The sequence below is a fragment of the Mirounga angustirostris genome, unplaced genomic scaffold (genome assembly GCF_029215605.1).
Source record: "Mirounga angustirostris isolate CCGP_5_RB_7025 unplaced genomic scaffold, mMirAng1.0.hap1 SCAF_9, whole genome shotgun sequence".
Lineage (NCBI taxonomy): Eukaryota > Metazoa > Chordata > Mammalia > Carnivora > Phocidae > Mirounga > Mirounga angustirostris.
The window spans coordinates 104441449-104455642 of record NW_026991717.1 but is presented as its reverse complement, the minus strand read 5'-3'; the positions used below and the strand labels follow the sequence as shown (position 1 = coordinate 104455642).

The 14194-nt window shown below is 37.2% G+C and overlaps 2 protein-coding genes across 2 annotated transcripts in view; one reads left to right on the top strand and one right to left on the bottom strand.

Moving 5' to 3' along the window:
• JKAMP (JNK1/MAPK8 associated membrane protein) overlaps nt 1–14194 on the bottom strand; it is a 61944-nt gene that overhangs the window by 4388 nt on the left and 43362 nt on the right. The gene's annotated exons all lie outside the window — the stretch shown is intronic.
• CCDC175 (coiled-coil domain containing 175) overlaps nt 1–14194 on the top strand; it is a 64855-nt gene that overhangs the window by 34094 nt on the left and 16567 nt on the right. Inside the window, exons 14-15 of the mRNA XM_045900966.3 lie at nt 2471–2609; nt 8063–8142. Of these exons, the coding sequence (XP_045756922.1) occupies nt 2471–2609; nt 8063–8142 (219 nt within the window). The remainder of the gene's footprint in view (nt 1–2470; nt 2610–8062; nt 8143–14194) is intronic.

The window sequence follows — 14194 nt, the reverse complement described above, 5'->3', positions numbered from 1 at the left end:
TGAGGCTGTCAGCTTCCCATCTGGAGCTGGGGGCTGAAGGCTGCAGGGCAGGCAGGTGGGAAGGGAAGGTGGACAGGAAGTCACAGGATGAGCTGGAACTCATCCCTATGAGCAGGGACAGGGACCTGCATCAGTCTCTCTCTTTTCCAAGGCTCCAATTCCAAGGGGTTGTGGCAAAAGCCAGAGCCCATCATCACTGAACTAAGTGTGCATGTGGCTCAGGACTGGGGGAAGCTTGAAGGAGCTGAAGAAGCTGTGGTTCTGACTGACTGAGCCAGTAGACAACTCAGGCTAACGTGCCTGAGATGCAGCAGCACCCGGTACCCAAACCCTCCCCGAAAGCATGAAACAAGAGCGTGGTTTCTTGTCAGGGCAGTGCTAGCAGCTAAGTCTGTGTAGGCGATGGGGATGAATTCGTGCATTCACATACCTCCTGAGACCCCCAAGCTATTCTCTTAGAGAACGTAGTATAGCTAATACACAGTTGAGTTTCATAACACTGCAGCATGGAAAAATTTACTCCCGATTCTGCATTTTAATAGGTTTAAATTATGGTGGTGTTTTGTTTAAAGATTTTATTTATTTTAGAAAGAGAGCACGTGAGCAGGAGGAGGGGCAGAGGGGGAGGGAAAAGGACAAGCAGACTCTGCACAGTATAGAGCCTGGTGTGGGGCTCAGTCCCACAACCCCAAGATCATGACCTGAGCTGAAACCAAGAGTCGGCCACTTAATTGACTGAGCCACCCAGGTGCCCTGTTAAATTACGGTGTTTTTATGTATCTTTTTGTCTTTCTGTATTTATTCCTAAGGACTTAATGGCAGTTTGGGAGGGGACATATTAGGCTGGCACTTCACTGTATTAATTAGGGCACAGACAATCTGTTTTATCAAAGAGATGCCAAGATACAGTGAACAAAAGCAAGACACGTGTAGTTAAGGGTTAGCAACCCTCTCTCCTTTATTGGGAAATTGACCTTGGCTTAACTTTCTGGGTCATTCCCTAGAGCCTGGTAAAATTAGACAACTAAAATTGTATTATCAGGCAACATTGTTTGTATAAAATGACCCATGATTGGTATGCTGCATCTTGATGGGGAGAATAACTGGTGGGAAACTAGAGCATTGGGTTTCCCTGGGCTTGGTGCCTCTTCTAAGTGGGCATGTCCCTTCCGGGGACCTAGAAGGTATACCCAAAAGGTGTTGTTCCTATTTGAGCATGAGACTTTAAAGCCAGGGAGGCTATCCCATCCACCTATGTGGGTGTCTTCCTCTTCCATCTGAGTTATCACTTTGTTGGGGGTCAAAGGACACTAGCATCTGGTCAGCTGTGTTTGAGGGTACCTCCCTGGGGAAGCATGCCAAGCATTGCCCTCCTGATACTCGGGGGTTCCTTTGGATTCTGTGTGTATGCAACTTGGATAAAAATAAAAAGTAAAAAAAATTTTTTTTACGAATAAAATGGGTCAAGTATGACCTATTCAAATCTTAAGAGTCTGAGTATCTAGTTGAGAAGATCCCCTGATGTGATCATTACAGAAGAGAAATGTTTACTTCTCTTTCCCATTACAGGCCAAAGGGAAGGGTCCAAGGTTGGCAGGGCAGCTCCGCCATCCTCAGCATGAGGCTAACATTGGTGGATCCAAGTAGCAGCTTACCTTCTCGTTCTTTTCCAGCCAGGCGAGGGAGGGAAGGACCAAGGGGACACATGCTGCTTCCTGTTGAAGGGGGAGGACCCAGAAGTGGCACACATCACTTCAGCTCACAAACTCGTTAGTCACACCCACTTGCAAAGAAAGCTGAGAAATCGCTGTAGCTGGCAGCCATGTGCTAAACTAGAGGCAAGAAGTCCTGATATTGAAGGACAGGAGAATAGCTCGTAAATGTCAGCTGGCTGTCTCTGCTGTAGTCACCATTATAAACCCATCCTGACTTTCTAAGAGAGGTCCAACTATTATTCCCTTTGAAACTAAATAAAACCTGAATAATTAAGCGAGCATCTTCATGTTTTGTTTGGGGCAATTTCTGCCCATTTAGTGTAGTAATATATGTAATTATTTCTATCCCCTCCCCATTTCTTACTTACATCCACACTTCTTAGGACTTGTGTGTATTCTGTTTTGCTCCCTGTTTTTTTTTTTTTTTCCATAAAATATGATCAACTAAGATTTTCTCAAACAGGTGTTTAGGGTAGCATTAATGGGATCTTAGCAGTAGAGCCAGAGAACTGAATAGATCTTTGGAGAGCCCATTGAATCTAATCTCCTTACCTTATAGATTGCCAGAGAGTCAATCAGCCAACAAATACTTTTCAAATACGTAGTGTGTGGCAGATACCTTTCTGTACATCTCAGGGTAAGAGGACACTAAGGCAGAACTCTCCCTCTTGAAGAACTTACATTCTACTTTGGAGTGTAAATTGTGTACATTCTCCAAAATTGTGCTCACAATTAGCTTTTTTTTTTCTTTAAAGAAAAGATTTGTTGAGGAAACGCAAAGTAATAAAGTGAAGGAAGAGGAGCTAGTCGAGTGTCTTCCACAACTTCAAGCGGCAGAAGAAGAGTACAAAAGCAAAAGTGGAAAACTTGAAGAGCTCAGTAATATTATTACAGGTATGTATGAGGCTCTTAGGAATTGACCTTAAGCCCAGGTAAGGATTTCCTGTTGTCTTCTAACACGAGGGGGGTCATCAGTCACAAGCTGATTCTCCAAACTTTTCCTATCACCTTTAATTCCCTCTTCTCTACTTTTTGCCTCATCTACTAATTTCTTCTCCTTTACATCACAGTCTTACTGTTGCTCTTGTTAAATTTTTCCTTTTCTCTTTTAAAGACTTTAAGAATTAGTAGCAACTGTATTATGTGGTTTCTCTCTGTACTTTGTAAAGGTAGAAAACACTCCTTTAACTGCTACCATGTGGAGTGTTTTTTGTTTCTTTTTTTAAAGATTTATTTATTTTAGAGAGAGAGCAAACAATCAGGGAGAGGGGTATAGGGAGAGGTAGAGAATCTTAAGTAGATGCCCCACTGAGCACAGGGATAGAAATCAAAACTGTCTGTGTCAAAAAGATACAATCCTATAGAAACCCAGTATATTGAAATGTAAAACAAATATTTTAAAGTGAATAGTGGTAATTGCCAAGGAAAGTGAATTTTAAGAATATAAGATTATAAGCCCCAAATAACCAAAGTAATATTGAAAAAGAAAACCAAAGCTGGAGGCATCACAATTCTGGACATCAAGCTGTATTACAAAGCTGTAATCATCAAGACAGCATGGTACTGACGCAAAAACAGCCACATACATCAGTGGAACAGAATAGAGAGCCCAGAAATGGACCCTCAACTCTATGGTCAACTAATCTTTGACAAAGCAGGGAAGAATAACCAATGGAGGGGCGCCTGGGTGGCTCAGTTGGTTAAGCGACTGCCTTCAGCTCAGGTCATGATCCTGGAGTCCCGGGATTGAGTCCCGCATCAGGCTCCCTGCTCGGCAGGGAGTCTGCTTCTCCCTCTGACCCTCCCCCTCTCATTCTCTCTCTCTCTCATTCTCGCTCTCAAATAAATAAATAAAATCTTTAAAAAAAAAATACCCAATGGAAAAAGACAGTCTCTTCAACAAATGGTGTTGGGAAAATTGGACAGCAACATGCAGAAGAATAAAACTGGACCACTTTCTTACACCATACACAAAAATAGACTCAAAATGGATAAAAGACCTAAATGTGAGATAGGAATCCATCAAAATCCTAGAGGACAGCACAGGCAGCAACCTCTCTGACCTCAGCAGTAGCAACTTCTTGCTAGACATGTCTTCAAAGACAAGGAAGCAAAAGCAAAAATGATTGGGACTTTATCAAGATAAAAAGCTTCACAGGAAAGGAAACAGTCAACAAAACTAAAAGGCAACCTATGGAATGGGAGAAGATATTTGCAAATGTCTTATCTGATAAAGGGCTAGTATCCAAAATCTATAAAGAACTTATCAAACTCAACACCCAAAAAATGAAAAAATCTAGTCAAGAAATGGGCAGAAGATATGAACAGACATTTCTGCAATGAAGACATCCAGATGGCCAATAGACATATGAAAAAGTGCTCAACATCACTCGGCATCAGGGAAATACAAATCAAAACCTCAATGAGATACCACCTCACACCAATCAGAATGGCTAAAATTAACAAGTCAGGAAACAACAGATGTTGGTGAGGATGCAGAGAAAGGGGAACCCTCCTACACTGTTGGTGAGAATGCAAGCTGGTGCAGCCATTCTGGAAAACAGTATGGAGGTTCTTCAAGACATTAAAAATAGAACTACCCTATAACCAACAATTGCACTACTAAGTATTTATCCAAAGAATAGAAACTTAGTGATCTGAAGGGGCACCTGCACCCCAATGTTTGTAGCAGCAATATCCACAATAACCAAACTACAGAAAGAGCCCAGATGTCCATCAACAGATGAATGGATAAAGAAGATGTGGTGTATATATATACATACATACAATGGAATATTACTCAGCCATCAAAAAGATGAAATCTTGCCATTTTCAATGATGTAGATGGAATTAGAGGCTATTATGCTAAGCAAAATAAGTCAGAGAAGGACAAATACCATTTGATTTCACTCATATGTGGAATTTAAGAAATAAAACAGATGAATGTAGGGGAAGGGAAGGGAAAATAAGAGGAAAATAGAGAGGGAGACAAGCCATAAGAGACTCTTAACTACAGGAAACAAACAGAGTTGCAGGAGGGGAGGTGGATGGCGGATGAGGTAACAGGGTGATGGGCATTAAGGAGGGCACTTGAAGTAATGAGCACTGGCTATTGTCTGCAACTGATGAATCACTAAATTCTACCTCTGAAACTAATAATACAGTATATGTTAATTAAATTTAATTTAAATAAAAATAAAAAATATATAAGGTTATAAGAATAAGTACTTTGGATAATTGGTCTGGTTGCCATTCCTCCATTGATTTTCCAATTATTGCCAGATTTTCATTTAGTTAACTCAGGTAGATTTTTGTTTGTTTGTTTGTTTGTTTGTTTGCTACTTCTACAAAGAGTCATGATACACATGTAGTCCATCCCCAATCTTTCCTCCCGTCCCTTCTTGTGCTAGGTGGAGGATGTAAGAAACAGGATGAGTATGAAAATAAGCAATGTATTGCCATATATTGCAAGTTCTGATTCTCTTGAGGCAAAGAAAAGAGAGAACTACTAAAGAAAGTAGAGAAAAGGGGCGCCTGGGTGGCTCAGTCATTAAGCGTCTGCCTTCGGCTCAGGTCATGATCCCAGGATCCTGGGATCGAGCCCCACATCGGGCTCCCTGCTCCGCAGGAAGCCTGCTTCTCCCTCTCCCACTCCCCCTGCTTGTGTTCCTACTCTCACTGTCTCTCTGTCTGTCAAATAAATAAATAAAATCTTAAAAAAAAAAAAAAGAAAAAGAAAGTAGAGAAAAGATGGGAAGGCAAGAGAAAGGTAGAAAAGGGACCATAAGAGCAATGTGTTCCAGAGAGTAGGAAAATATGCTTCACCTGCCAGCAGTGAGACTTACAGAGGATAGAATCGGCTCAGTACATATAAAAAACAATGCAATGACTTTTGGTTAAATATGATGGGTAAAACATGCATCTGTCTTTTCTCCCTAATGAAACTTCATAAAAAATATATGTAAAAGATGTTTTTTTAGGGAAAAAAGTTATAAACTCACAAGTACAGAGACTGGCAGAGAAGATATCCACAGATAATAAGCATCAACAAATTTTTAGAAGGTGTAATTGGATAGATTTGTTAACAGGAAGAGAAATATGAATAGCAAGTGCCTGCAAAAAAGCATACCATGAAAGCAAGATGTTCTCTTCACAGGAGAGACAATGCCAGGGCAAGTCTTGGGCATTGGAGGACCCTGATACCTTGAAGCTGAGATGAGTCACGGGGCTGAAGATTGGTTGAAAATCTTTATAACAAGCAATGAGACCTGCAGGTCAGATGCCCTCTTCTGTGCAGCTGAGTGACTATTCCTTCCAACAGATTCTAAACTGCAGGATAGCAAATATGACTGAGGGTAGAAGACAGATGCTGTACAGAGACCCCTTCCATTGCTCAGCTTGACGAAGGCTGCCAGCCAGTTGTGTGTGACTATTCTGTAATCCCTTCCCCACTCTGAAGAAGGAGGTGGTTGGATTCTTCTCTAAGGAAACCAAACCATCTCAGAGAAAAGCCCTACATAATCTAACATTTAAGGATTCCCCCAACAAAATGCCTTGTCCCTTCCTGATTACTGTGTAGTGAAGCCCACCCAGGAACTGAAATTTTAGTGCCTCATGCTTAAATAGGATTAGACAATCAAAGATGACCAGACACCTCAGGAAAAATTCCAAAATGAAAGGTAGAAACTAAAGCGGACAGAAAAACAGAAGTTGATGGAAACATAGATGACACAAAGAATCTGAGAATACTTTTAAAGATATATTCTCAGAGAATATATATTCTCTCTATATTATATATAATGTGTATTTATAGTCTCTACATATTATACAAAGTATACATTCTATATGTTATGGAGGATATAAAAGTTATATTTGTAGAGGAAAAAGATACTGCATTTATGAAAAAACAAGATGCTTAAAGAACAGAAAACAAGAAAGAGTTCTTAGAAATGAAAAATATAACAACCAAAATTTTAAAATTCCATAGGAGGATTCTAAGAAAAGTTGAGGAAATCTCTCCAAAAATAGAACAAAAAATAAGGAGGTGAGGAACAGGATAAAAGAGTAAGAAAATTAGAAGACTATTCTGAGATGTTGACTAACAGGAAGGCCAGAAAAAAGAAGATAGAAAAAAATGCAAAGGATAAAGTTATCCAAGAAATAATACAAAAATATTTCTCAGAATTGGAGAATATGGTTTTTCTATTTGAAAAGGCCCATCAAATCCCCAGTGCAATTTTTGAAAGAAAAGACACTAAGTACATCACTTTGGGATTTCAGGAGGAAAAAAAATATCCCAAAGGCTTCTAGAGAGAAAAAGCAGATCTTACACAAAATATTAGTAATCAGAATGGTTTTAGACTTCTTAACTGTAATATTATACTAAACGTTAGAAGACATTGCCTTCAAAATTCTGAGAGAAAATACTTTCCAACATTAGCTGCCCATCCAAACTATTAGTCAAGTACAAATATAGAATAGAGCTGCATTCAGATATATAAGACCTCAAAATGTTTCATTTACTCTGTCTCAAGAAGTTAGTACAAAACTTGCTTCGGCAAAGAGGGAATAAATCAAGAAAAAGAGGACGATGTGAAATTCAGGAAACCGGAGTCCAGCATAAGGGGGATGCAAAGGAAAGTCCCAGGTGTTCAGCCGTGCAGGAGGCCTAAAGAAAAACAAACACAGAAAGCAGTGGGGAAGGGAAGGTGAATGGAGCTGATAGATCACCTAAGGTGTTTGACCACATGAGAAGTAATATTTGGAAGATTTTACAATTCTATTACAGATTTTAATGAATTAATGTGTACATGGAAAACTAAGCAAGTAAAAAAAAAGTGAGGCTATTTTTAACTCCTAGAAAAACAAAAAATTATACCAGAGAGGAGGTATAATTATACAACACCATTTGTCTCATCTGTGAATAATATTTACATTGTCATAATCTAAATAGTTAAAATTCATTTTAAAAAACATGAATTTATGGGGAGGTTAGAAGGGGGAAACATAGAGGTAGGTTGTAAGTGTGGGAGGGGGACATGGGAATGGGAGTAAGCATTCTATGTTCTCTTCTATATTAGGAAGAAAGTAGAAAATGTCTTAAAATGACAAATCAAGAAATAGCCATATAAGCATTTATTAAAAAAATGAAAGGAAAAGTCAAAATGAGTTTAAAAATGGTTAATTCAGAGGAGTCAAACATAAGGGTGGGTACTACATTGGAAAGCACCTGACGTCTGTTTTTTGTTATAAGCCTTATAATAGTATATGACTTTTAAAATTAGGCACATGCCTTATTTTCATTTTTTAAAGCTAAACATTGTGGGTATTTATTTTTTCTCTTATAGCACAAAAGCAGGAACAGAGTTTACTAAATGATTACATTTCTCAAATGGCAAAAGACTTTTCGAGATATTTTAGCAACACGGTAAAGAGTCAATGCATTCCTTCTTTCATTTATTAGAATACTGATATATACAAACTGTAATTGTGTGTGTGTGTATGTATGTAAACATAGAGACTCTAGACGCAACTAACATGTAATCATGGGAAAATCATTGGGGGGGGGGCTCAGTTTTCTTATTTAAGTTAGAGATTGGAAGATGCTTTCTAAGGTTCTTTTCAGATCTGTTATTCTGTAATTTCCTGTGAAGACCAGGATAAGTGCACAGAGGTTGCAGAGGTGGGGAGGGAGTGGTCTATATGAAATGAGAGAAGGTAAAGAGACGTTTACTACCTTTTTAAAATGTATAATCAATAGTTAATGATAAACATATGTGTGTAGAGTTGGCCAGTTAAAAATAGAAACATTCTATTTTTTGAGATGCACTGATATCAAAAGTAACTTTTGACATGTTGTGGATATAGAGAAAGATGAAGGGGAAGAGTACTAGTAAGTATATTATATATGCAATTGTATTTTCTTAGTAAGATTCTGCTAATGATGATTATACAATGACTAAAGATTATGTGATTTATAACAGTATAATGACTAAGAACCAAATACAGAATTCAGTAGAAAATTCTGAAAAATCCATAAAGTAATATTCTTTTCTCCTCAAGAAATACGAAATTTTCCCTGAAAAAGGCTCAATAAAGTCCACTTCTTTCTCCCCCATTTTTGCCATACAGTTGTTCATATATCAAATATATTCTATTTTATGAAATTGTTTCAACAACTTGTCTTAACTTGCTTCCCAGAGTTTATGAAAAAATTTCCATAAATCAGCTTTGGAGTTTTATTTATTTTTTATTCAGGTATAATTAACATATAGTGTTATATTAATTTCAGGTGTACAATATGATCTTTCAACAATGCTATTCAGTACGCAGTGCTCATCACAATAAGTGTACTCTTAATCCTCTTTACTTACTATACCCATCCTGGCACCCACCACCCCTCTGGCAACCACCAGTTTGTTCTCTGTATTTAAGAGTCTGTTTTTTTGTTTGTGTACTTTTTTCTGTTTGTTTTGTTTCTAAATGCCATGTAAGAGTGAAATCAATATGGTATTTGTCTTTCCCTGGCTGACTTATTTCACTAAGCATTATACACTCGAGGTCCATCCATGTTATTGCAAATGGCAAGATCTCATTTGTTTTTTTGACTGAGGAATATTCCATTCTGTATATATATACCACATCTCCTTTATCCATTCATTTATCCATGGACACTTAGGTTGCTTCCGTATCTTGGCTATTGTAAATAATGCTACAATAAACCAAGGGGTCGATATATCCCTTTAAATTAGCTTTTCATATTATTTGGGTAAATACCCAGGTAGTACGATTCCTGGATTGTAGGGTATTTTTATTTTTAATTTTTCAAGGAAACTCCATACTGTTTTCCACAGTGGCTGTACCAATTTGCATTCCCACCAAAAGTGCCCGATGGTTCCTTTTTCTCCACATTCTCACCAACACTTGTTGTTTCTTGAGTTTTTTGTTTAGCCATTCTGACAGGTGTGAGGTGATATCTATCTCATTGTGATTTTGGTTTGCATTGTCCTGCTGATGGGTAATGTTGAGCATCTTTTCATGTGTCCGTTGGCCATCTGAATGTCTTCTTTGGAGAAATGTCTGTTCATGTCTTTTGCTCATTTTTAAATTGGACTACTTGGTTTTTTAGTGTTGAGTTGTATAAGTTCTTTATATTTTTGGATACTAAAAGTGTATGTCAGATATGTCATTTGCAAATATCTTCTCCCCTTCATCAGGTTGTTTTTTAGTTTTGTTGATTGCTTCCTTTGCTGTGCAGAAGCTTTTTGTTTTGATGTAGTCCCAATAGTTTATTTTTGCTTTTGTTTCCCTTCCCTCAGGAGACATACCTAGAAAAATGTTGCTGTGGCTGATGTCAGAGAAATTACTACCTATGATCTCTTTCAGAATTTTTATGGTATCAGGTTCCCCATTTAGGTCTTTAATCCATTTTGAGTTTATTTCTGTGTATGGTGTAAGAAGGTGGTTTAGCTACATTCTTTTGCATGTAGATGTACAGTTTTCCCATCACTGTTTGTTGAAGAGACTGTCTTTATTGCATATTCTTGCCTCCTTTGTTGAAGATTAATTGACCATATAATTGTGGGCTTATTTCTGGGCTCTCTAGTCTGTACCATTGGTTTATATGTCTGTTTTTGTGCCATTACCATACTGTTTTCATTACTATGGCTTTGTAGAATATCTTGAAATCTGGGATTGTAATACCTCCAGTTTTGTTCTTTTTAAGCTTGCTTTGGCTATTCAGGGTCTTGTGATGTTCCATACAAATTTTAGTATTATTTGTTCTAGTTCTGTGAGAAATACTATTAGTATTTTGATAAGGATTGCATTAAATCCATAGATTGCTTTGGGTGGTATGAACGTTTAAACAATATTTGTTCTCCCAGTCTGTGAGTATGGGTTATCTTTCCATTTGTTTGTGTCATCTTCTATTTCTTTCATCAATGTTTTATAGTCAGAGTACAAGTCTTTCACCTCCTTTGTTAAGCTTACTCCTAGGTATTTTATTATTCTTGGTGCAATTGTAAGTGGGACTGTTTCATTAATTTCTCTTTCTGCTACTTCATTATTGGTGTATAGAAATGCAACAGGTTTCTATATATTGATTTTGTATCCTGCTAACTTAATGAATCCATTTATCAGTTCTAGTGGTTTTCTGGTGGAGTCTTCAGGGTTTTCTATATAGAGTATCATGTCATCTGCAAACAATGAAATTTTTACTTACCAATCTAGATACCTTTTATTTCTTTTTCTTGTCTAATTGCTGTGGCTCAGACTTCCAGTACTATGTTGGGGGGGGGGAACTTGTGAGAGTGGACGTTCTTGTCTTTTTCCTGATCTTAGGGAGAAAGCTATCAGTTTTTCACCATTGAGTATGCTGTTAGCTCTGGGGTTTTCATATAAGACCTTTATTATGTTGAGGTATGGTCACTCTAAACCTACTCTGTTGAGGGTTTTTATCATGAAAAATGTCATACTTTGTCAAATGCTTTTTCTGCATCTATTGAAATGATCATATGGTTTGTCTCCATTCCTTTGTTGACATGATGTATTATGTTGATTGATTTGCAAATATTCAACCACACTTGCATCCAAGGAATATCCCACTTGAATCCAGATGAATAATTTTTTTAATGTACTGTTGGATCCAGTTTGCTAGTATTTTGTTGAGGATTTTTGCATCTCTGTTCATCAGAGATATTGGCCTGTAATTTCCCTTTTTTGTAGTGTCTTTACATGGTTGTGGTATCAGGGTAATGCTGGCTTCATAGAATGAATTGGGAGGCTTTCCTTCATCTTCTATTTTTTTGGAATAGTTTGAGAAGAATAGGTATGAGCTCTTCTTTAAATGTTTGGTAGAATATACCTGCAAAGCCATCTCATCCTGGACTTTTGTTTGTTGGGAGTTTTATGATTGCTGATTCAATTTCATTGCTGGTAATCAGTCTGTTCAAATTTTCTATTTCTTCCTGATTTAGTTTTGGGGGATATGTTTCTAGGAATGTTTCCATTTCTTCTATGTTGTCTAATTTGTTGGCATATAATTTTTCATGATATTATTTTACAATCCTTTTCTGTTTTGTTTTCTGTGGTGTTGGTTGTGATTTCTCCTCTCTCATTTCTGATTTTGTTTGAGTTCTCTCTCTCTCTTTTATGATAAGTCTGGCTAACGGTTTATCAATTTTGTTTACATTTTCAAAGAACCAGCTCCCGACTTTATCCATCTGTTTTATTGTTTTTTTTTTCTTAATTTTTATTTCATTTATTTCTGCTCTAATCTTTATTATTTCCTTCATTCTACTGGCTTTGGGCTTTGTTCTTTTTTTCTAGCTCCTTTAGGTATAAGGTTAGGTTATTTGAGATTTTTCGATCTTCTTGGGGTAGGCCTGGGTTGCTATAAACTTCCCTCTCAGAACAGCTTTTATTGCACCCCCAAAGATTTTGGACTGTTATGTTTTCATTTTCATTTGTCTCCATGTATTTTTTTATTTCCTCTTTGATTTCTTAGTTGACCCATTCATTGTTTAGTAGCATATTTAAGTTACATATATATGTTCTTTCCAGATTTTTCTTGTGGTTGATTTCTAGTTTCATAGCATTGTGGTTGGAAAGGATGCATGGTATGATTTGTCTTTTTGAGTTTGCTGAGATTTGTTTTGTGGCCTAATATGTGATCTATTCTGGAGAATATTCCATGTGTACTTGAAAAGAATATGTATTCCACTGTTTCAGGATGGAATATTCTGAATATATCTGTTAAATCCATTTGGTCCAATATGTCCTTCAAAACCACTGTTTCCTAGTTGATTTTCTGTATGGATGATCTATCCATTGATGTAAGTGGGGTGTTAAAGTCTCCTATTATTATTGTATTACTATGGTTTCTTTTTTGATGTTGTTTGCTATGTATTTGGGTGCTCCCATGTTGGGGGCATAAATATTTACAAATATCTTCATGTTGGATTGTTCCCTTTATGATTATGATTCCCTTTATGATTCTTTTTCTCTTATTACAGTATTTTAAAGTGTATTTTTTCTGATATAAATATTACTATCCTGACTTTATTTTCACTTCCATTTGCATGGTAAATGCTTTTCCATCCCTTCACTTTCAATCTGCATGTGTCTTTAGGACTGAAATGAGTCTCTTGTAGGTAGTATATAGATGGGTCTTGTTTTTTTAATCCATTCCATTACCATATGTCTTTTGTTTGGAGTGTTTAGTCCATTTACATTCAAAGTAATTACTGATAGGTATATACTTAGTGCCATTTTGTTACTTGTTGTATTGTTGTTTTAGTAGTTCTTCTCTGTTCTTTTTTTCCTCCTGCTTGCTTCTTTCACATTTTGCTGGCTTTTTTAGTGACATACTCAGATTCCTTTCTCTTTATTTTTTGCATATCTATTACTGGTTTTTTTATTTGTGGTTTCCATTAGATTTATATAACTTCTTATACATATAGAAGTTTATATTAAGTTGATGGTCACTTAAGTTTGAACCTATGCTAAAAGCACTGAATTTTTACTCTCTCCCACCCCCAACATTTTAGGTATATGGTATCATATTTCACATTCTTGTATTTTGTGAATCCCTTGACTGATTTTTATAGATATACTTTTATGCTTCCTACTTTCTTAGTACTGCTTATGGTCTTTCCTTTCCACTCAAAGAATCCCCCGCGGGCGCCTGGGTGGCTCAGTTGGTTAAGCAACTGCCTTTGGCTCAGGTCATGATCCTGGAGTCCCGGGATCGAGTCCCGTGTCGGGCTCCCTGCTCAGCAGGGAGTCTGCTTCTCCCTCTGACCCTCCTCCCTTTCATGCTCTCTGTCTCTCATTGTCTCTCTCGCAAATAAATAAAATCTTAAAAAAAAAAAAAGAATCCCCCTTAACATTTCTTGTAAGGCTGATGTAGTGGTCATGACCTCCTTTAACTTTTGATTGTCTGGGAAACTATCTCTCCTATTCTGAATGATAGCCTTGCTGAATAAGGTATTCTTGGATGCAGGATTTTTTCCTTTTAGACTTTAAATATATCATGACACTCCCATCTGTCTGTGATGTTTCTGCTGAAAAAAATCATCTGATAGGCTCATGGGGTTTTCCTTGTATGTAACTTTCTTTTCTCTTGCTGCTTTAAGAATCCTCTCTTTATCACTACATTTTGCCATTTTAATTACCACATATCTTGGTGTGGACCTCTGTGGGTTGATTTTGTTGGGTGTTCTCTGTGCATCCTAAATCTGGATGTCTATTCCCTTCCCCAGATTAGGGATGTTTTCAGCTATTATGTCTTCAAATAAATTTTCTGCCCCCTTTTCTCTCCCTTCTGGGATCCCTATAATGTGAAAGTTATAACACTTGATGATATCGTTGAGTTCCCTTAATCTATTTTCATTTTTATTAGTCTTTTTTCCTCTCTCCTGCTCAGCTTGATTGTTTTCTATTACTTTATCCTCCAGGTCACTGATACATTCTTCTGC